Below are 24,590 nucleotides of genomic sequence, written 5' to 3'. Positions count from 1 at the left end.
TTCATTTATTCATTTTACTCCGCTAGTCATTCTGACTATAGGGGGCAGTACTCATCTCTGTTTTAAGGCCATTGAGCCAGCACTGTCCAAAGACATTCTGACTATAGGGGGCAGTACTCATCTCTGTTTCAAGGCCATTGAAGCAGCGCTGTCCAAAGACGTTTCCGTAGTTATGTGGCCAGCATGATGTCATAAAGCACTGTTACCTTCCCACCAAAGTGGTACCTATTTATCTACTTGCATTTGTGTGCTTTGAAACTTCTAGTTTGGCAGGAACTGGGGCAAGGATGGCTGGCACTCAGGTCTTGAACCCGAGTTCCTGGCTTTCCAGCCAACAAGCCCAGCGTCTTAACCGCTGAGCCACCTACACCTAAGCCAGGACTAAAACATTCCTTCTCCAGAATCTTATCTTTTAGATTAAATTGGTTCTCTTGCTTCGTATAAGATTAAATTCACTTGCAGGCTTATTTTGGGAGTTATTTGGTGGTGGTGGCGGTAGTAGTAGTGGGGGAATGATAAAGTGTATATCTAGAATGAAGATGATAATATTCAGATGCAAACTTATTATGATTTCGTTTGGATAGAGGACAAAGGTTAAAGTTTTAACTATGTCTTTTTCCCCTTAGGCCCTACATAAATTTAATATAAAAAAAGAAAAAGAATGGGAATGGGAATCTGAGATTTATTAAGTCATAAATTATTTATCAGCCAACCAAACCAAATGTTTTAAAACTTAACTCCAATAAGAATGGTTTTTTTGGCACTGTTTTGTATTACAATTCTAAATTGTATATTAAAAATTTAAAGAACAATTAACCTATTCCAAAATGAAATCTGCACTATGCCAGATACAGTATTCATTTGGTGGTTGTTACAGTAATATTATCCTGGTATTTCATTTTATTGCAAAAGCATGTGTAACTAGGGAGGAGACTAATAAACTTATAATCTAATAAACTAATAAATCCAAACTTCTTTAGGAGATATTTATTTGTCTGGGAGTAAAAAGTAAATGTACATAATAAAAAAAAATACTTTCCCCCGAAAATAAGACCCTTTCTTATATATTTTTTTGAACCCTAAAATAAGCACTTGCCATATGCTCAAAAGCTTGATTGGGCTTATTATCAGGGGATGTCTTATTTTGGGAGTTATTTGGTGGTGGTGGCGGTAGTAGTAGTGGGGGAATGATAAAGTGTATTCTTCAATATCTAGAATGAAGATGATAATATTCAGATGCAAACTTATTATGATTTCGTTTGGATAGAGGACAAAGGTTAAAGTTTTAACTATGTCTTTTTCCCCTTAGGCCCTACATAAATTTAATATAAAAAAAGAAAAAGAATGGGAATGGGAATCTGAGATTTATTAAGTCATAAATTATTTATCAGCCAACCAAACCAAATGTTTTAAAACTTAACTCCAATAAGAATGGTTTTTTTGGCACTGTTTTGTATTACAATTCTAAATTGTATATTAAAAATTTAAAGAACAATTAACCTATTCCAAAATGAAATCTGCACTATGCCAGATACAGTATTCATTTGGTGGTTGTTACAGTAATATTATCCTGGTATTTCATTTTATTGCAAAAGCATGTGTAACTAGGGAGGAGACTAATAAACTTATAATCTAATAAACTAATAAATCCAAACTTCTTTAGGAGATATTTATTTGTCTGGGAGTAAAAAGTAAATGTACATAATAAAAAAAAATACTTTTCCCCGAAAATAAGACCATTTCTTATTTTTTTTTTTAACCCTAAAATAAGCACTTGCCATATGCTCAAAAGCTTGATTGGGCTTATTATCAGGGGATGTCTTATTTTGGGGGAAATGGTAATTGTACAAAGAGGTAAAGATAGACATCAAATATTGAACCAAGACAAATATGCCAAATTTTAAAAAATAAGACATAATTATATACTGGTATTTTAGCATTCTCAACCCCAAGGCAGATTGAATTTATTTTTATGGGTATAGTGATTGATTTTTAATAACAGAAGATGGTAAAAATATTTCACTTTTATATCTCAAATAGAAAATACAACTTTGTTTTGAATTTTATGATTAAATAGTAAAATGAATAAGCAATAAATTGCTTCAGCTAATGAGTAAGCTATACATTGCAATCATAGCTTGAAAAAGGTATGCTTGCTTTTTAAAATAAAATTAAAATCACAGTGCAAAAATTAAGAGCTAATGGCTAGAAATTTTAGATATTCTAAATTAGATATCTCCAGCCTTTGAGGTTTGGAAGGCATAACTCAAAAACCGTAGGCACTCTAGCAAAATGACTGCCTTGGTGAACTTGCAAGTGATAAAATATATACTAGAAGGCAAATTGATTTGTACTAAATAAAGGTGGGGTATAAATCTAATAAATAACTTTGCTTCCTGTGCTTCCTAAGATACTGTCCACTGCCCCAGGATCGCTATGTTTTGGTGGGAGCCAGGTAATTTGGCATATTTCCAAGCAAACAAGATATGTAGCTTAGTGTATACTACATTACATTTTATTAAAAAAAAGAATGCCCCTGGAGTCTAGATGGATGTCAGATATTTTCTTGGAAATACGGTATGCCACGTTTATTGTTTTGAATTGAAAGAATCTTTAAAAAGTAAAATCAGATGGAACAGAGAATCTAAAGTTACCCTGTTGGGAACAACATTCCTTAGCATTGCTTTGTGGCTATTTATTGTGTGGATTCTGCCATTTATTTGCTCAGTTAATATAATTTGCATGTGGTTTTCATGATGTTGTTTCTGAAGAAAAAATAATGAGGAAAACAATACCGAAGCTGTTAGCTTTCTTTATAGCTTCTGCCAAAATAAAACACCTACCTGCCCTCCCCCCAAAAAAAACCTTCATAATTAGCAGTTATGTTTCCCCTTTATTCAGTTGCTAAACAGCAGGAACTGCAGTTGTAGCAACATACCTTGAAGTGCTGGAAAAAGAAAAAGGGGGGGGGCGGCAACCGTGGTGTTCATCTCCTTTGTAAATATTAGTATTGCTAGCATTTGTTTATCTTTAAAAGGATGGATTTGCCATAAAAATTGGAAACATATCAACAAGCAGCATGCATGGACTTATTAGAAGATGCGCAAAGCTTGGAATCCAACAACCAACCCAACCCATGAGCCAGAGTGAAGCAGCCCACTTATATTCTTTTTGTCTTGCCTGCTTAGCAACACTATCGGAGGGGGGACTGCTTTTATCTGGTTAGACTGTTAATTTTGCACCGCTATTTTTAAAGTTTATGGCATTCAAAGATGCACTTTGAAAGTTCAAAACTGTTAAATTAGCTAAAGGACATACGCATTGATGATGAAATTATCTTACATTGCTTAATAATACTTTCGGGCTTAGCAGGATGTTGGAGGCTATAAGACAACCTCCCCCGCTCCAAAAAAAGAGGGTACCTTTTTGCAAAGGCAGAAATTGCACTCATATTGGATTTTATAATGTAGGAGTTATATGCAGTGACATTAAATATAATTTGATGTATTGACCCGTTAGAGAGTGGCGTAGCCTGAAAAAATTGCAATCACATGCAAGGTCAGAACTAAGTGGAAAAAAATCAGTTCACTTACAACTCCTATAATAATCTCCAGCTTTAGAATAGAATAGAATAGAATAGAATAGAATAGAATAGAATAGAATAGAATAGAATAGAATAGAATAGAATAGAAATTTTTATTGGCCAAGTGTGATTGAACATACAAGGAATTTGTCTTCGTGCATATGCTCTCAAATTTAAATGATATAATTTTGAAAAAATCCATAGCACAATGATTGTGAATTATGGAAATTTCTGAAAATAGGGGACAATGACTACAATTTAATATAAGAAGTAAGGAATTACATAGGATGCCTTCAGTAGAAAGTATGGAATATAGCTGTGTTTGTATAGACTTGTAATAAAATTTTCAGAAGTACAGACTAAAAAAAAATTGATGTACTTGATGTATCACTTTGGGGCCCTGGAATTTAAATTTTTAAAAGAACACTTCTCTTCCCAGGGGATCAGTCTAGAAATGAAGATAAAAAGCCTGTTCAAGAATAATTAACTTGTTTATTTACTAAAGCTATAGGCTATTGGAGATACCTTACAGAGAGTAATAATTGGGATTAAAACAGCAATCCAGAAGGAAAACAAGTTGGAATACAAAGGAAAGGAGATAAACATAAAAGTCATCAGGAAATAAAAATATTTTTAAACAAATTTGTTTATAACAATTTTCTGCTTCTTCTTAGGGGAAACTGTTCAATACCATTTGGTGGACTTTCTCTAAAGTAGCGAGCCTTCCTATGATGACAGTAGCATTGGAATGTTCTCTGTCCTGCAATTTATTTAACTATCATTTGTGGAAAGGGAGTCCCTTTTTATCCATGTCCTTCTGATCATTTAATTATGAAAGGAGGTACCAGTGGCACCAGGTAGCAGTCTGTTTAAAGGAAAGTCCTAAATATTGTTTGATCTTTTTTGGAGGAGACAAACTAAATGAGATGGTACATAATTGTACTGACCATTTTTATAAAAACTGAATTCATGATGGAAGAGTCCAAATATTATATGTGAAATATAATTAATGTTAACAAGTTAACAGTGACAGTATTGTAAGGGACCTTGGAGCTCATCTAGTCCAATCTGCTCACATAGGAGACCTGTATTAGGGATTCGAACCGCCGACCTTTCTGATCGACGAGTTCAGTGTCTTAGCCACTGAGCCACCTAGTCAGGTTGTTGGCAACATTTTGAGACTATTCTCATCTGACTCCCTCCCACCTATCCTTTACCTTGCCAGTTTTTATATCTGTGGAAAGATGAAGACTTGGAAAGATGGTTGGCTTCCTGAGATAAGACAGTACTGAGATTCATATATCATACTCTAGTATGGTTTCTTTGTGTCTCCCATATTGTTCTGGGTGAACCAGCTGTTATAATTTAGTGTAATATGCAAATCATTGCGACTCATTCCACCAACTTGGTCAAAAAGGCTTGGTATTAGATGTGAACTCAGCCACTGTTTTGCTGCATGGGATATTTTTGGAACATTTAGGGGCATTTGCAGTAGATCCAATATGCCTGTGGAAAACCCACAAATCTTTTGAAACAGAGGTAATTCAGATTTAGAATTTGGATTTAGAATTTGGCTGAATGTGATGCACATTGTGAAAGATGCTAAGGCAGTTTTCTCTCTTGTGACCTGTTTATTCTTGTCTTCTTTTCTTGGTCTCTGACATATTTGTCTGACTCTTGTTATCACCTTCAATGTCATAAAGAGACTTTCCATGGAATTAATTATTTTGGACATTAAGTTATTTGAAAGATCAGTGGGATGCATCTCTACCTTAACTAACCTTCCTTACCTTACTTTACCTTATCTTACCTTATATTTTACCTACTTTGTTTCTAAACTGTCTAATCCCAAATGCTTTGTGAAGGCTCTGCTTGATCCAGAGATTTTGAAATCTCAAAAGTTTGCTAGGTATTTCATATATAATATGCTTCACCTTCTGCATAGAAGATAATTTGCATAACTAATTCATGTATCGGCAAAGAGAAGGAATTAATTTGGATCTCATCAGTGGGTATTTTTACCTATGAATTCATCCATCACCCCATATTTAATTTTGCCAGTGGAAGCTTTTGAGTCTGTGAGAGTTTGTTAGACATACAGATTTCTTTAAAAATCCGACTATAGCACTAAACAACCAGATGAGCAAGGAATCCAATAAGCAGTTGCCAGTGCTTAAATTAACAACATTTTGTCATTTTAATAAGCTGCCACATAAATCCATTTACAAAAGCTAGCCTTCTGTAAAAGAAGCAGATATCTGCACATGGAAGATAAGGCTTTTAGAGCCTTGGCAAAGGATGAGCCTGGGTCTCTCTAAAGTGAAATGTATTGCAGGAAATACCCACTGAAAGCACTTCCCTGCAAATAGTTTTTAATTGGTGAAGTTGCCCATGCATACGTTGAATCCCTACTTTCATAAAATTTGTGAAGTTGTACCTCTTTGCTGATAGTGTCATTAAAATACTATGATTTTAAAATGAAAAATGCCGTGGCTACCGTTTGCCTCAGTGCTTTAAAATTATTAGTAAACTAGAAAAAAATTGAATAATAAACCATTAAGGGAATTTGATGTTCTTGAGTTTTTCACTATGCCTTAGGCTTAGAATAACCAGTAGGAAGTTGAATGTAGAGGATTCTCAGTCATCTAGACATACAGACTTTTAACTATCCAATTTGGGTTGAAAACCCTTTGAATGCATGGTGTAGGAATATGAACGGATTTCCAGAGAAAAAAATTTGCAGACTACAGGAACCATTACCACTACTCAAGTAACCCTGACTATAACGGATAAACCTCCAAATGCTTCAAAGACCCTCTAAAAGGATGCAAATGAGCAGCTGTCTGTAAGTAATATAAATCTTTCCATTCCCCACCATCCAGTCAGAGCTGAAGAAGCTTCTTGGATGAGAAGCGAAATGGCTTCAAATAAAAAAACAAGAAAGTCCAGTTGCCTCCTGAAAAAGCACCTCTAGGACTAGGAAGTTGAATGTTTTCCACTTTTTGCAAATGGAAATGTTCAGTTGTTTTTTATATTAGCAGTAAACTGGCAAGTTATGGTCACCTGATAGCTTCCTTTATGAATGCAGCAGAAGTGAAGTTGTAAATGCATTACAGTCACACAATGTTTTGCTTAGTGACTGAATCACTGAGGGATAGAGCTGCCAGTCCTACTTGTGGTCATTAAGTGAGGGCTATCTGTACAAAAGTTCAAATATTTATTTACTTATTTAATTGGCTCAGTTTCCTGTTCTGGTCAATTTGTTGAGAAAAGAGAACTTTTTATCTAATCTACTTGTCAAAGTCACTACTTACCAAGGTGGGTAGATGGGGTGACATACTGGCACTTTGGAATGCAACTTTCTGCAATTTTGATGCAGAAACTATTTATAATCTGGAATATTAATTCAGGTTGCTGTTGGAAGCTCTAAACTACTTTCAGACTGTGTCTGTGTGTGACCAATTTTATGCATTAGGTTCTATTGTAAATTACACTATTTTATAAATTCTATTTAAAAAATTGGTACCTTTTATTTATGCCATTGAAATTCCTGTAAAAATGGCCAATGGTTTATTTTCATGGTTTATTATTTTAAGTACATAGTAAAGAAAGGAATACTAGTTCCCTCATAGCACAGAATAACTTTTAAATAATTATTAGTTAAGCAATAATGATTTAGTGAATAACATTAAGAAGTAGTACAAACCACAAGTACAAACTATAGGAAGTCGTCAACTTACAACCATGTTTCAGCTAAGAACATGACCAGACTCAATTTTATGACTGTTTTTAGAATGTCATTAAGCAAATCATATGGTTGAAAGTCCAAATGCAGCTTATCTGATGGATATTTTTCGCTAGAAAGTGGCAAAAAATATTGCAAACACAATTGTGTGTGCAACTGGTTTTAAATATGAGCCTGTTGCCAAGAGCCTGAACTGTAATCATGTAACTGTGGGAGTGATGGGACAGTCGTAGCTTTGATAATAGATCATAAGTAACTATTTTTTTAATCCTCTAAGCAATCGATTGTAAATTGAGGACAACCTGTATACCAATTATGCTTATCATTGATAAATAAACTTAGCCATAGTTTGCTAACTATAATGGGTGTACTAAAGCAAAGTTCCACAGGATACTGTATATTTCCACCACAGTTTCACCAGCTGGAGGCAATATATAATAGTAGTTTTGATACTTAGCATTGTTGCACTAGGGTTGCATTTTATCAGATACTTTTACAGGAACATACTTAAGGGTGGTTGGTTGGTTAGTTGGTTAATTGGTTGGTTGGTTGGTTGGTTGGTTGTTTTTTGCGGATAAACTGTAAGGTTTTGTTCTATTCCTTTTCAATATAAGATGGACCATATTTGTATTAGGCGTATGCAATATTATCAAATTAGGAACAATAGAACAGACCCATACATACACATACATACATACATACATACATACATACATACATACATACATACAAGAACATCCCATACATTTAGATAAGAATGTGAAATATACAATAGTTTCAATAAAAATAGCATATTTCATTATAATTGTCTCTACATGATTTACATTTGTAAGCAACTCATTCAGGGGTCTTTAAACTACTGAGTGATTGAAACCATACAATTTATCTTTCCATTGTTTGAGGACAAATCTTTTAGAAGCGTGGCATGGAGAGTTTATTTTCTTTGTTCAGATGACAATTTCCATTTATAAGATAATAGTTCAAAAGAATGTGGACATCCAAAAATATTAAATCTCATTTCAAAGTTCATTTAATAAAAGTAATGATTCCCTTTCAGAATATAGCAATTCTTTGACATGACAAAGAGACATTTTAATGAAGCATTTATACTCATTTTATCTCCAACACAGTGATTTATGAATTTTTTTGTGCAAAATAATGAAGGCCAGTGTCCAAAATACATTATATTGTTGCAGTTGAATGAACCATAGTGTAAGATCTATTTAATTTTTTTTACATAAATAGTTTTCTATGGTCCAGACAAAATGGGGATCTACAATTCTTTATCCCATTCAGCTTCAAAGGTGTTTATACCAAACTGATTTCTCAGTAAGTGTTATTTATAAAGACTAATTGTGGACTTTCTTGGCTGAAGACTTAAAAATCATTTCTAATAATTTAGGTGTTTCTGAAGCTAATAACATTTATCTAAATTCAGATGTAACTATATGTTATAGTTGTTAATACAGTACTGCCTATAAGTAGTGACAGACAAGTGATATTTACCTTTTACCATAGGAAAAGATAAAACACATTTAGATCTGAATTTAGCACAAGAAAAAAAATCAAAATACAATTTTCCAGATATATTATATCACGATTTTGGAACCATTTTAGAAAATAATACTGGACCATGATTTTTTTCAAAAGTTTTTCTTCCTGGGTGTATCACATAGAAATCTTGAGAAATATTAAATTAACTTTTAATGACTATAAAATATGTAATCACGTAAAGGTTCTGACATGGTGCATGGCTTTAACGGGGCTAAGAGTGTTTTGCTACTGATTTTTGTTTGTACTCTTGTTGCAATGTCCAATAATAATCAGCCAGCATTGATGGATTCCAGTTGCCCTGATATCATTTTTCCATTGTCGCATTGTCCTGGTGAAATCTGAAAGATCACCATGTTCTTTCATTGATCAATAATGGGTTTCATTTGTCTAAATCAAAGTAGGCTAGCAAAACTAAACTAAATTTCTACATTCAAATTGGTTTAAATACATACAATTGAAGACTTGTATGTATGCAAAATTATAAAAATCAGAATAATTACCAAAAAAATTGATTGGATCACACTCATAAATGTTTCATTTTCATGTCTTCATTGCCTTGGCTCTGCCAATTCTTGGACAATATGTTTTGTATTATTTATTCATTTATTCAATTTACATGGCCACACATCTCAAACATATGCTTTGAGTGGTTAACAAGGAGTAAAGGAATAAATAAACCAGGAAGCCAATAATTTAGGTTTGGCTCTGTAAGATGCAGTCATCCATCATTTACACCGACTACTAAACCTTCCTGACATTACAGCTTTTCTAGAGAGATTTTATAAATTGCAGCTATGCCACACTAGAAGATTTAGTGTTAGAGTAGGAATGTATTCTATTGGAAATCAAGAGAAGATCAAATCTACAAATCTTTCTGTGTTCTGTATTAAGGGCAGGCAATGAGATCTCATGCTCTTTTTTAATTGAACGTTAACTGTTCACATAACATCAATTCATATTTAAATAATTTATTCATGAAAATGCTTGAATGACATAATGCAGCCGTAATAAACTTGATTTTCTGTCTTTGAAAGATTTATCTTAAAAAGGAGATTTATTTTCACTGGATTGTGTCTGTAGAGCTTAATGTGGCATTCAAATGGCCCTTTAGCTGCTATTGAAATTGCCTTTTCTCTTTGTGAGCTGAATTCTTTTTCAGCTTAAAGTATCAGGGAGAGCTAATATGCAGTCTCAGTGGTAAAAGCTATAATGATTTCTATTTTCTATTTTTAAAAGCTGCATAAACACAATAAACAAATTGCAGGACTGGTTAGAACTATTTGTTACCCGAGTACATGTACTGTGTGTTAGTGGTTGGACACAACTGAGTATAATCTGTTTAGAAATTTTTGTCTTTCTTTGTTATAAGAAGCCAGTAAGCATTTGGCAGAATTCTGATTGGACAAGGATAAGAGTCAGTCAGTGATACTGGACATATGGTGTAAAAATAAACCCCGTCTACCTCCTTTCCTTCTCATAGTAACAAATTCTTTCTTATCTAACCTGTCAGTTAGGATCCAAAGCATATCAGTTGGATACAGGAAATGAAAGGTTGGTATATATACCTTTATATAGAAAGGTATATAAAGTCTCCAGAGCTTGCTTAACAACCACTGCTAACCTCTTTTGAATAAGTATCACGCAATTGAATACACATTTCAGGAATTAGATATTGTGACACATAAATGGAGATTGAAGACTGAATAGTCTTTGGAAATCTCTGGGAACTTTCTGTGAGGTGTATATAGATATATAATACGTAATAGGTATATTTTATGCTTTGGTATATATAGATGCAAATACCTATTGTATGTGTTTTCCTTGTGTGCATGTCTAGTAACTAAGTCTTAATTATGTGTATTTTTTCCTTTTGCAGATAAGACATGGATGCACACTCCTGAAGCTTTATCAAAGCACTATATTCCTTACAATGCAAAGGTGAGGTGTGTGTCTGCTAACTTGTTTCTACTAACTTGATAGCTAGCAATTGTCTAAATCAGACCGTTGTTGTAATTACTAAAGACTTCATTCTTTCAGCGGGTAATTTGTTGGGTTCATATGGTAAAAGAAGAGAAACAAAGTGCAAGTAATATCTTTTTTCCTCCCTTTTAAACAATAAAAGAATCTGGGAAAGATTGAGATAGTTCTTATCAGAGTTTGAAATAGTATTGCAGAGGCCTTTTGAAATTAGGCTGAAGGCCACATTTATTTCTAGGACCAGGAACTATCCCTTCATAATATTCAGACATTTTTCATTTTCTTTTGTAAGATATGGAGTCCTTTGTGCTTTCTGAGTTTGGTTGTTTTCTTGCAGACATTTCATTACCCAACTAGGCAACATCATCAGTGCTAGAAGAGAGTAGGATTTGCTCTGTTTATATACAAGTGACTTGCCCTATTTGCTTTGGTGGGAATGGTCTGGGTAGTTCCCTGAACAGCCCAGAGTGGGCTGTTGTTTACTGCCTGATTATTTGTCTGAGTTGGTAGTCCCTTAATTGGGGTATTGTTTACTGTTTGATTATTAATCTAATATTAATATTGGTGTTACTCTCTGCTTATCTGGGTGTTCATTGCTGGTGAGGAGGTGTAATGGTGTCTTTGTTTCCTTATTAGTTTTTTGACTGTCTCTTTTGAATGGTATGTAGATGTTATTTATCCCTATGTGGCCATTTGATGGCAAATTTGTCCAAGTACCATCTGAATGGTTTGGTCTGAGTGGCTTAGTCTAGGTTGCTCATAGCTTCTCAGTTGAAACTATGGTTAAATCTATCCATGTGTCATGAAATTAAGGAGTTTTCATCATCTCTTCTGATTGCTACTGGTAGTTGCTGTTCATGGATGCCTTCTGCTAATTTCTGCCAGTCTGTCCTACATAGTGGTTGTCACAGTCTTTATACTGTAGATTATAGATGACTCTTGTTTTTTGTTCTAGGCTACTGGGTCTTTTGGTTTACTTAACATGTTTTTCAGGGCTTTGTTGGTATGTGTGCTATACTAATGACATGCAGTTATGATAGTCTGTTGGTGCTTTCTGAGGTGTTTTTGATGTATGGCAATATTATCCTTTTAACAGCTGGGTTGGTTGTGCAGTAATGTGTTAATGGCCAGGGACTTTTAATAAAGAGGTGTGAGTATCCATTTTGTTGGAAGATATATAGATGATTATTTTTCTGATGTTTAGGGTTGCTGCAATGTGTTTATACTCATTTAAGTAATGTTCTTGCAGAGCTTCTCTTATGGGAGTTTGGGTTGTTACTTTGGTAGTGAGCACTTGGTTGGTGTGGGTGCTTTTATAATAGACTTATGTTTCTAATTTGCCATCGTTGCCTCTGCTGATAAGGGTATCATGTTGTTATTTCCTCTTCCCTTGTGAATTTTATTCCCTCGAAAATGCAGTTGATGGATTCATGTGTCTTCTCTTTTGTAAGAATTACTAGTCCTCCTTTGACCCAGCATTTCCTATTGCCTATCCAGATGGCAGAATGAGCAATAGTTTGGCTCTTTCACAGTATATAAATAATTACCCTGCTCAAAGTCATTGGACAGGAGAGAATTTAATTATCAACCGTTCCACTGTAGTTCTTTCCATACAATCAATAGTATAGTTTTCTTACTATTAATAGAAAAAAGTTATTGATCAGGATTATCAGAGTGGAGACAGAACTTCAGCTTCCTTTTTTGTTGCTGTTTGAAGCACAGAAATAAGCCTCGTAATCAAAATGATGAGGAACAAGGAAGCTTCAATTGCCCATCAAAGAGTCTATTAGTATACAAAACAAAAACTTTCAAAACTATTTGGTAGCTGGAAGAAAATGCAGCCTCCTGTTTACATGAGAGAAATTAACTTTGTCCATTACAGCAGGGAGAGTGTCTTTAAAAGCCAGCTTTTAAAGATTCATTTCCAGTCTCTTCCTCCTTATATGCTATGTTTGGATAGGAAAATGTCATGCATATAAAATCTTTATGGACCTTTAGCTGATTATGTTGGAAATGGTACTGCAATAAATAAAAAAGTGCACGACAGTAAATAAAATATGTTAGCAGTGGAATACTACCTGTTTGAAGATTAAGGGGAAAAAATCTCATTGACTGTATTTTCTGTTATGCACATATCATGAATATTAATTAATTAATATCAATAGAAACCATCTGCACATACTGTACATACTGTAGATCTGGAAACTAATAGCTAACCACAGATATAGGATCAGCTAATGAGCTTGAAATCGCAAGAATTCACAGAACTCCATTATTTCAATAAAATATTCGTAAAGTATTAATATTGTGTTGTTTAGATAACCTGGAGTTTTGGAAATAAAGAAAAGGGGGAAAATATTGTATCAATATTAATTACAATTTATTGATACAAATTATTGACTTTTATTTATTGATATTGATACAGATATTTGACTTTTTAAATACAAAAGTGATTTGAGTGTGGCTGTTGACCGAGTGAGTGACCATAAACTTGAACCTATGAGTATATGCAATGTCTTGTTAAATTTTCTTGTTTCTGGTTGATTTTTTCTGAGACTGTACCTAGTAAGAAAAGTTATGGTTTCATTTCAAATTTTAATTCCAAAATATTCTGCCTTGTACTATATTCACCTTTCCACATGTAATAAAACGTTCCTTCTCTTTCAGGGCACCTCCAACATTTGTTATTATCTTAAATATTTATAGAGTTGGAAAAATCTGTAGAACATTTCGTACCAATTTTCCTTTAGGTTATAACTTGTATGCTTTACAGATTTAGTTCGCAATTCTTCCCATTGTTTTTTGTAACTGTTTTTTTAAAACATTTTCATCCATTGTATTTGCATGGCTTTTCCTTTCTTCTGTCTGTGCATCAGGTCTAAGTAAAATTTTATATATGTATCCTTATAGGTAATGTATGAGTAAGAAAAAAAATATTTTTTTAAAAAAAATCTTTCTTCCTTCTTAAGTATATGAGGGGGAAATACGACAATATTTCACCTTTATCTTCATTTTTAAAGTTCACGTTGTGTGAGAATCACTGAAATCAATCAGAAATAGTATTACAGCAAAATAAGCAACTATTTTACTATGGGTTACTGGATCAGAAACTGGATGCAACACTTCTCCAGATCCAAGAGAATTAAACTAGAATTTTAAGTTCATAAAACAGAGAAATAGATTTCATGTGTAACATGCCTTTTCAAAACTATGAATCCTCAAGTTCACTATGTCCATTCAGGAGAGAAGAATAAATGATAGGATAAAGTACTGTAATTAATTTAGGATCATAGGAATCTTAGGTATAACCTTAGAAATATAGAAATACAGTGTCCAAATTAAATATAAAGTTAACATTTATAATTTATGAAAGTGCATATTTCATATGTAATCATGATCTGTTTCTGGGAACTACACATTATAAATTTATATTGAGCCCCAAAATAGTTGGTTAGCTTCTGATTTAATCAACCTATTACACTAACAATCTTCTTGGGTATTTTTTTTTGTTTTTTTGAAAAGAATACAAGTCTGTATAGACTTTTTATAGAAAATTGGTTGCAGGCAAACAACATCTGGTACTTGGAAAGCACTTAGAAATAAAGCTGCAATTATTTTGGCAAACATAAGCACAGTATGCTATAATGAAAGGGAGATTGGATGGTAAGAACAATGTTAATGTACAATAAACATTCATTGGATATTTTGCTGCCAAAGTAAAATGTAGTCATGAAGCTTAATTAATTTTGAAGCTTTGTAAAACTTATTCATTGCGCAACTGTACCATTTCAAACATAAGAGATAGAAGTAAGTATTTGAATGCATTGCTACATAAAATACTTATTATTACTGGTATGCCAGAAATAGTCCAATTCAGTTCAGGGCCCTAGTCTGGAACTCCAGAAATAGCTCATTTTCGTCAGGTCACTTTGAAGATGTAAAAAAGATGTTGAGACTCTAGAAAGAGTGCAGAGAAGAGCAACAAAGATGATTAGGGGACTGGAGGATAAAACATATGAAGAACGGTTGCAGGAACTGGGTATGTCTAGTTTAACAAAAAGAAGGACTAGGGGAGACATGATAGCAGTGTTCCAATATCTCAGGGGCTGCCACAGAGAAGTGGGAGTTGGGCTGTTCTCCAGAGCACCTGAGGGTAGAACAAGAAGCAATGGGTGGAAACTGATCAAGGAAAGAAGCAACTTAGAACTAAGGAGAAATTTCCTGACAGTTAGAACAATTAATCAGTGGAACGACTTGCCTGCAGAAGTTGTGAATGCTCCAACACTGGAAATTTTTAAGAAAATGTTGGATAACCATCTGACTGAGATGGTGTAGGGTTTCCTGCCTGGGCAGGGGGTTGGACTAGAAGGCCTCCAAGGTCCCTTCCAACTCTGATGTTATGTTATGTTATGTTAAGATGGGCTATGAACCAGAAATATGATAACAAACTTTGAGGTAAGGTAATGAAGAATAAAGAGCTTGATTATACACAGTGGCTATGGATGTAAAATAGTTAAAACTTGTTTTCTTATTTTTCACCAAGTTATAGATGAACATTAAGAGAAAACTAGATCTCTATATGAATAAGATGTGCAAACATTTCTAGAAGCAGTACACGGGGGACAGGGTTTGGAGAAATTTGCAATGGTAGTAGTTCCTATGGGAAATAAGATCCATATGTTTTAGACAGACAGATTGAGGTGTTTTTATTGCAAAGGAAACAATTGTTTTCACAAAGAATTGTTTCCTTTGCATAAAGACTCCACAATATTGTGCTGCTTCTGAAATATGTATAGGGAAAGAGAATGAGATGGAAATATAAATGATGATGGTACCTTTTTTTATAAAGTAAAAATTTTAGTAGGTTAGATTAGCTAATAAATACCTGCCTAGACTCATGAGTGACAAACAGGCAAAAAAGTTTGGATGTACTGTAGGTATATGTGGGACACAGTGGCTCAGTGGCTAAGATGCTGAGCTTGTCGATTGAAAGGTCGGCAGTTCAGTGGTTCAAATCCCTAGTGCCGCATAACGGGGTGAGCTCCCGTTACTTGTCCCAGCTTCTGCCAACCTAACAGTTCAAAAGCACGTAAAAAATGCAAGTTGAAAAATAGGGACCATCTTTGTTAGGAAGGTAACAGCATTCCGTGCGCCTTTGGCATTTAGTCATGCTGGCCACATGACCATGGAGATGTCTTTGGACAGTGCTGGCTCTTCGGCTTTGAAATGGAGATGAGAACCACCCCCTAGAGTCGGGCACGACTAGCACATATGTGCGAGGGGAACCTTTACCTTTACCTTTGTTATTAGTTGTGAAGTCATGTCCGACCCATCGTGACCCCATGGACAACATTCCTCCAGGCCTTCCTGTCCTCTACCATCCTCTGGAGTCCATTTAAGCTCACGCTGACTGCTTCAGTGACTCCATTCAGCCACCTCGTTCTCTGTTGTCCCGTTCTTCTTTTGCCCTCAATCTTTCCCAGCATTAGGCTCTTCTCCAGTGAGTCGGGTAAACCTTTGCCTTTACTGTAATTATTAACCACAAAGATTTGTCCGTATTCTAAGGTGCCATGATTGGTCATTCAACAATCACACAGTCATTCTGATTCTGTGTTGGTCTAGTATGTTCCTTTCTCACAATGACATTTAGTATAAATTGCTAATGACATATTTCTTCTTTTTGGTGAATAGGTTGTAGCTCCATTCTTTACAACATGCTAGAGCATTTTATAAACAGACAAAAGACTAGCTTTCGCTGAGAACATATGTGCAGAATCAGAACATATGGTCAAGACCAGCAATTTTTCCATGGAAATTGGTTCCAAATTCCCTCTCTCCATTTTAGAGTCAAAGCTAAGGTTGAGTATTTTGGAAATCATCTATCTTCTGATTTACAGTGGAATAGAAATATTAATACCAGTACATGATTCAAATGCTTCAGGAGAGGCAGTTTTTAGTAGGGTATGGTTAAGGCATCACACTAAACCTGGGAAATGTGATTTCTAGTCCCACTTTAGGTATGAAGCCAGTTTGGAGTCTCTTAAGGTCACTCCTTCTGAGGCTGAGTTTTAGGAAGTGGACAATTGCAAACCATTTCTGAAGAACAAAAACTTGCAAAGAAAATTACAGGGACTAATTCAGGCAATTGCTGGGAGTCAAAAATTGACTTGAAGGTATACACAGAAACACAAATATTTCAGAGTCTTTGAAGCAAATGAAAAGTAATGTTTAGATTGAGTGCACTGCTTGGAAGGAACAGTGTATAGCGTTCATTAGCTTAAGGGCTATATAGTTCCATTATATGACAGTTTAGGGATCATATTCATGAATAGGCAGAAACAAGACTCAAAGAAAACTGGCAAGTAAACACTGCAGAGGAAATGAAATGGAGAACAACTGGAAAATCCACGGGTGGTTGCAGAAAAGAAAAAATGGGATGAGAAACACTAAGGCCTACCACACTACGTACAACCCAGAAGTCAAATCTTTTGCAATCTTAATTTAGAGAATGGGGATGACATGAAGAAGACATTGAATTTTTTTTCATTGTACTATTTCTTCTAATTAAAGTATACACATAATAGAAGGATCAACGCAAGAAAGAAATTGCAGTTATCTTTCCATTACCACCACCATCCTTTTCCTATCAAACTAATGACAGTGAGGTGGATGGGTTGGGATTTGCACTGGGAAAAGTTCACAATGGGACTACTTCTCTTGTCTTTAAAGTGTTCTTCTAGAATGGAATTAAAGAAATGCCAGTTCCCACATCTGGCCTGTTTAGTCTCTAGCCAAAGACATTATCAGGACATTGAACAACTGGAATAAGCTGTTTTGGTGGCATCTTATGCAAAGAGATGTGCATGTAATTCGTTTCTTCAATCCTCATCTGCAAAATCAATGATATTTAATAGTTGTTGGAAAAAGAAGTGAGCATTTTATTGTATATTTGTGTTGGAATATTTGTATTGTATTTTGTGTGTGTGTGTGTGTTTGAGACAATTCATATTTCTATAGCAGGGGCGTCAAACTCGCGTCGTCACAGCATCATCATGTGACGTATTAGAATTCTTTTCCTCTTCGATAAACTAGGCGTGGCCAGCATCTGGCCTGCAGGCCATGAGTTTGACAGCCCTGCTCTATAATATACAAGGAAATCCACAGACATTCCATACATTTTCATAAATTAATGCAAATGATAATGTGTTTATACCTAAAGGGCTTTCATTTTTCAGAAGTAGCAATTGTAAAGAAAAAAATCAACATGAATCAAGTTTCTAAGGACGTTTTCACTTTCCATATGTGTTAGTTCAAATACTACTGAAAGTTTAAACCTACCTTGTGAATTCTAAATTCATAATTTTTGGCATTTTTAGTTATTCAGAGGCTGTCTTTGTAGGCTGTTTAATTTCTTTTGATTTATTAGACAGGAGTAAAAGTGAATTTTGTTATAGGAAATATTTTATGATATTTTATAATAGCCCAGCATTTTATTCACTTATATCAATTAAAAAAAATAAAAGATGTTTATAAAACTCATTTCCTATATTTAGGAGTTATTTTCTATTCCTCCACAATACAATAACTAAGAGTGATGTTCAGATGGCTTAAATTGGCTGAAATTCACTAAAATCAAACATACTATGATGAATCAGATAGGTAACTGCAGCACAGGAAAATATTTTTTTTTAACTTTGTTACATTGGCTGTAACTTTAAGCCACAAACTGGTCAATTAAATACCATTAAACTTCTGCTTCGCTCTCCCATTAAAATCAATAGTGCTGTTATTTTGCTTCACAGAAACTAATATATCATTGTTTTTAATGACATAGTAGCTTTCTATACACAGCAGGGCTTCTTGAACCTGGCAATATCACAACCTGCCTAAAATGATAAATGGATTTTTATGACCCCTCATGGAAAGACAGAGAGAGAGAGAGAGAGAGAATGAGATAATGATAATGAAAAAGCTGTCCATGATAAATGGTCAATGTATGGCTACATTCATGTTTCAAAACTCACTTTTTTTTCTTTTTTCTTTTCTTTTTTTTTCTTTCCTCTCTACTTTGCACAAACCTGTTTTGGGCAAATGCAAGGAAAAAATTTTACCTGCATAAACCTGATTAGATTTTTATCTGTAAATTTGTGCAACTACCTGGGGTGTATATCTAGAGCTGTCCAGAGATGGTCTAATTCACTTCGAAGACCAGATCCAAGATTCTGATATTAGACCATACAGCCTCAAATAAGTCTGATTGTTTGACTCATTCCTGAATCTGGAGCTTGGCTCAAATAATCCATTCTGTTTGGGAGGATTCTCCATGTGAGCTGCTAAAATCCCATCTCTTCTTAGATGAGAGTTCCTCTCTTCCTTCATTTAACAGAGAAAGTGCTTCAGGACTCAGCTGATACACTGTAATCATAATCCTATTTTTAATACATCAAGTTAATCAGGTGGGTGCTCAAGCTTTATCTAATGGAGTAATTAATGTACAGAGACTCCCTTCAACAAACTCCTCCTGCCCTATGACTGAAGAGGACCTACTCCAAGCTATTTTTATAGTGGTGAGATATGCTAGCCATTTGATTGGTTCTATTTTCATATTTTTCTGGCCTTTGCTTCTGGGAATAGCAACCTTGGAGGTTCCCAAATCAGGGCACCTGTGTAGTCCAGTGCTGTCTGTCATGGATATCTCTTATTCTTTTGAGCACAGCAGCCACCCTGCTCAGGCAGCACCCATAGTATTCTCAAAATGACAAGTAAACATTGCACTCACAAATTAAAGGGAGTATACCTCTTCTATGCATCCTCAAAATTTCTGGATGGCCTTCTTTGTTCTTTAGTTGGTACCTGAAAGGCCTGTGTCCATGATTTTCTCTTTTGCCCCACAGGTTTTGATTCGGACAGCATGTATAAAGAGAATGGTCAGTTACTAATCCAAGTGCTTTCCCATCCCCATCAGAGGGACTTTATGCAAATCAGCAATAAGCATGACAAAACTTTTTTTTCCTTTGTGCATTGGCTTTGTTCATTTTGGCACAAATAATAAAACGCTAGTCATAGACTGACAATTTTTGGACTGGAATTCCATGATTAAGCCTCCATTTTAGGTAAATAGAAACTTATCTCATTTTTTGTTGTTATTCCTTGGTCTCTATTTTGGTGGTAGTTACTGACACAGAAAGGATTCAAGAAAAATCATTACAGTACTGCAGCCAGGTGGATTCAGTTCTTATGGTCATTATTCTGTTTTAACAAGGACCCCATTTAGCTGTTTTATGTCCAGATTTTCTGAAACACTCAATTGCCACTTGCATCCTTTGAATTAATAACTTTATAAAATAATCCATATAGTTGCGACATAGTAATTAACTTAGAAAGGCAGGTTCCATCCCACGATCCCCACACCAAAGTTCTGGGAATAGAAGAAGACAATGCTGAGGTTCAGAAGAAGGTAGAAACGTGTTTTTTCTTTATATTAAAAGTGTGTTTCATCCATATTCTGCAGTAGTCTGGCACAAAATAAAGGATGTTCGCTGTTCTATGCCACATTCTGTGCTATAAAATCAAATTTCTAGGTTCTACCATATCGCAAGATCTAAAATGGACAACTAACATCAAAAACATCATCAAAAAAGGACAGCAAAGAATGTTCTTTCTGCGCCAACTCAGAAAGCTCAAACTGCCCAAGGTGCTGCTGATTCAGTTCTACAGAGGAATTATTGAGTCTGTCATTTGCACCTCTATAACTGTCTGGTTTGGTTCTGCAACCCAGACACAGACTTCAGAGGATAATTAGAACTGCAGAAAAAATAATTGCTAACAACCTGCCTTTCATTGAGGACCTGTATACTGCACGAATCAAGAAGGCGGCCGTGAAAATATTTACAGATCCCTCACATCCTGGACATAAACTGTTTCAACTCCTAGCCTCAAAACGACGCTATAGAGCACTGCACACCAGAACAACTAGACACAAGAACAGTTTTTTCCCCGAACACCATCACTCTGCTAAACAAATAATTCCCTCAACACTGTCAAACTATTTACTAAATCTCCACTATTAATTTTCTCATTGTTCCCATCACCCATCTCCTTCCACTTGTGACTGTATGAATGTAACTTTGTTGCTGGTAATCCTTATGATTTATATTGATGTTGATTGTTTCCTGATTGCTTATTTGTAGCCTGTGACTATCATTAAGTGTTGTACCTTGATGAAGGTATCCTTTCTTTTATGTACACTGAGAGCATATGCACCAAGACAAATTCCTTGTGTGTCCAATCACACTTGGCCAATAAAAATTCTATTCCTATTCTATTCTATTCTATTCTATTCTATTCTATTCTATTCTATTCTATTCAAGCTGTAAAATCATTATTCCTTAGGAGCTAATTGGAAACCTTAATTCAAAATAAATTGTACTACCATACATGTGTTTCAAGCATGGTAATGTTCCCAGATGAAACAAAGTTTAAAAAGCAGCTGTCCAAAGAATAGAATTGAGTCTGGAATTGAATAATACAAAAATAGCAGATTCTAAAGCACCTGAAGGCATGACAAGAAGCAATGGATAGAAACTAATCAAGAAGAGAAGCAACCTAGAACTAAAGAAAAATTTCTTGATAGAACAATTAATCAGTAGAATGACTTGCCTCCAGAAATTGTGAATGCTTCAACACTGGAAATTTTTAAGAAGAGATTGGACAACCATTTGTCTGAAATGGTATAGGGTTTCCTGCCTGAGTAGGGGGTTGGACTAGAACACCTGCAAGATCTCTTCCAACTCTGTTATTCTGTTAAATTTAACACCATTGTTTCTCCTAGCTCTACTATGTTCAGAAATGATTTTTCAGTAATTGTTCTCGGCGAGTGGGGGGATTGTGTTAGCCAATCTATTTCTGATTCTGATGTTCATGTCCTTTTCTCAGCTCGGTTGAGAGGGATGAGCTCAAAATGTATTACGATCATTACCTAAGTGATTGTTCATTGTTCAGTTTTACAGTTTTACATTTCTCAACAACTCCCATGAGAGATAATTCTGAAATAAATCCAAGTAATCTTTAATATGTAAATGACATTTTAAAATTAGGTTATATTTTTTAACTATTGTAGCCTAATGTTCTATATCTTGTACTTTTACGGTAGTCCTTGTTTAGCAACTACCTTGTTTAGCAACCATGACCAAAAACCTTGTGAGAAATCCTCACATTTACAACTTTTGCAGACTGTCAAACAAAACAAAGTTGAAATAAGGTTGTAAGCACAATCTCAGTTTCACTTAAGGGCTTCTATAAGCAAGGACTACCTGTACCTAATACCAGTGATGCATATAGTTGGAGCTTGTTTGACAGATAAAAAAAATTATATCTACAGTATATCTATAGCTGTTTATCATGAGGAAGCTCAGTTCTTACTATCAGATTTTATATATACACTGCATTTGTTCTCAGCAAAAACATTAATGAATTCCTATTTATCCTGTCAAAGTATTCTACAGTAAACTTTATTTTTCTTTTTATAGTTTATATTTGTAAACCTCACATACACTCACAGGAAGACCAAAGAGACGTAGTGGGTCATAAATATGTACAGCTACTGTTTCCTGAAAACTTTAGTACTGCTTTGTCATCTTTTGAGCCTGGTTGAACTCTCATTTCAGCCAAACTAATAACCATCAATTTCCTAGAAGCTATATCATGGCTCTGGTGATCCTATGACATATAACGCCTTAAATTATTGCTATGCATGAATCATTCTTGAAGCTGAAATATTTAATCAGGATATTTTCTCTTCACGTGTTCTTTAGATTCAATTATTCCTTTTGCTTACTGTAAGCATATCAGTTAAAAAAGCAGATTTATGTACGTGACACATCATGAAATATGTCTCATGTAGGTTCTATGATATTATTAGAGTGTTTTTGAAGATTCAGTATAAAATATTGATGCAAGCCCAGTGCCTTTTCAAGGTAATAGTTGTAATTATGAATGGTTTCATTTTTCCCCCTCTTAAGTTTCCCAGTATCCTCGTGTTACCCACAGTTTATGTGTGTGTGAAAGAGAGTGCATATCTTGCTTTACAGTGTTATTGTGCATAAATATATCAGAACGGACTCGCTGAAAGAGCTCACCTCAATAGATGTTTGGGGTTTTTCATAAACATGTTTTTTAGAATAATGGGATACATTTTTAAGTCCATTCAGGGCTGAATTCGTACATAAGACACCGTCACAAAACAATTTTTCCTCCATGGCATTACTGCTTATATACTGTAGGAAGACAATACACAAACCATTGTTTTTTTTTTCTATTATCACTATACCATCCTACTACTAGTATGATTTCCTTTTCATCTTACAAAAGAACCCTAAGAGATCAACAGATTACTGAAAGATTGCGTTATCTTATATGGATATCTCTTAACTGAGTCAAATTTCTGAATACATGTTTACAAGATTATGTTTTCAGTGATTTATTTTTTTATATATAAAATGGAGCTTATTGTTGTTCTTTTCCCAAAGTTGGAAGAAAAACAAGATTCTTGTACATTGTACAAGGGAAAAAAATCCATATCTAATTATTAAAATCCCTTCTAACTTTAATAGCAATTCAGTCTACCTGAGCAGTGATACCTTACCTAAGTAAATGACACTGTTTAGATGCGTCAGTTATTTTTGCTCATGCTAGAAATTCTTACAAAGTAGTTTGCAAAAATTGTAGATTTAATGTGAGATAAGTCCAGTATGAGGTTAGGCTATAGTGACCAGATGTCCCGCTTTTGGCGGGACAGTACCGCTTTTTAATAATTTGTCCCGCGGCAATTCCAAAAAGTCCCGACTTTTTTTGTTTCACTCCCATTCTGAAAATGGGAGGCGGCAACGCAAGAGGAGGAGGCAGAGAAGGGGGAGTGGTGGAAAAGGGGGCGCGAGAGGGAGGAGAGACGCCACTTGACTTCACCCGAGAGGAAGAAAAGAGCCAAGAGGAGAGCCAAGGAGAACCGAGCCTGCCTGGAAGAGCCGAGAGGAGAGCCGAGCCTGCCTGGAAGAGCCGAGAAGCAGCAGCCCCTCCTCCTCCTTCAGGCAGGTGGCAAGACTCAGCGCGCATGCGCAGCCCCTCCCCCCCCCGCTTTGCCATCACTAAAATCTTGTTACTTTAGGTTAGGCTAGCAAAAATTGCAAGAAAAAGTATTTAAGTATGTCAGAAACCAAAGAAAAAGAAGAGAGCTAGTAATCTGGCAGAACATTTCAATTTTTATTTTCCATCAGTTTTCTTTCAGAAGGTGAACAAACTCTTGGTTACCCTTCATTTTGCCATGGGGGAAGGCAGAGTGAACTGAAGCTTGAAACTTGATTGGCAAGGAGCAAATGAAGAAAATTTTAGCTAATCTAAATGAGTTTAAGTCTCCAGAGCCACAAGAACTACACTACGGTATGAAAGTAGAAATAATTGCAGAACCATTCTCTGTACTCATTGAGAATCCTAGAAAATTCAAGGTCAAGTAGAGGCTATTGTTGTTCCTATTTTCCAAAAAGTGAAGAAGCAGCACCTAGGAAACTACAGGTTTATGTGCTTGCTATTGATATTGGGCAAAATCCTTCAGCAGATCACAAAACAACAAAGGTTTTGCTTCCTAAATACTTTTGGGTATATTTTACTGTTTTTTGGCTGCTAATCATAAATAATAATTTAACCTATCATGTACCATTTTATAGAAAAATTTCTGCA

At 35.0% G+C, this 24,590-nt stretch overlaps 1 protein-coding gene across 6 annotated transcripts in view; it reads left to right on the top strand.

The window, feature by feature from the left end:
- The window catches only part of GULP1 (GULP PTB domain containing engulfment adaptor 1), a 160,277-nt gene that overhangs the window by 96,562 nt on the left and 39,125 nt on the right, over positions 1–24,590 (top strand). For all 6 annotated transcript variants that reach the window (XM_058189024.1, XM_058189033.1, XM_058189014.1 and 3 more), the window contains one exon: positions 10,759–10,820. In XM_058189024.1, coding sequence (XP_058045007.1) covers positions 10,759–10,820 — 62 coding nt within the window. The remainder of the gene's footprint in view (positions 1–10,758; positions 10,821–24,590) is intronic.

Source organism: Ahaetulla prasina, chromosome 1 (assembly GCF_028640845.1).
Source record: "Ahaetulla prasina isolate Xishuangbanna chromosome 1, ASM2864084v1, whole genome shotgun sequence".
Lineage (NCBI taxonomy): Eukaryota > Metazoa > Chordata > Lepidosauria > Squamata > Colubridae > Ahaetulla > Ahaetulla prasina.
This window is presented reverse-complemented; position numbering and strand designations above follow the sequence as displayed.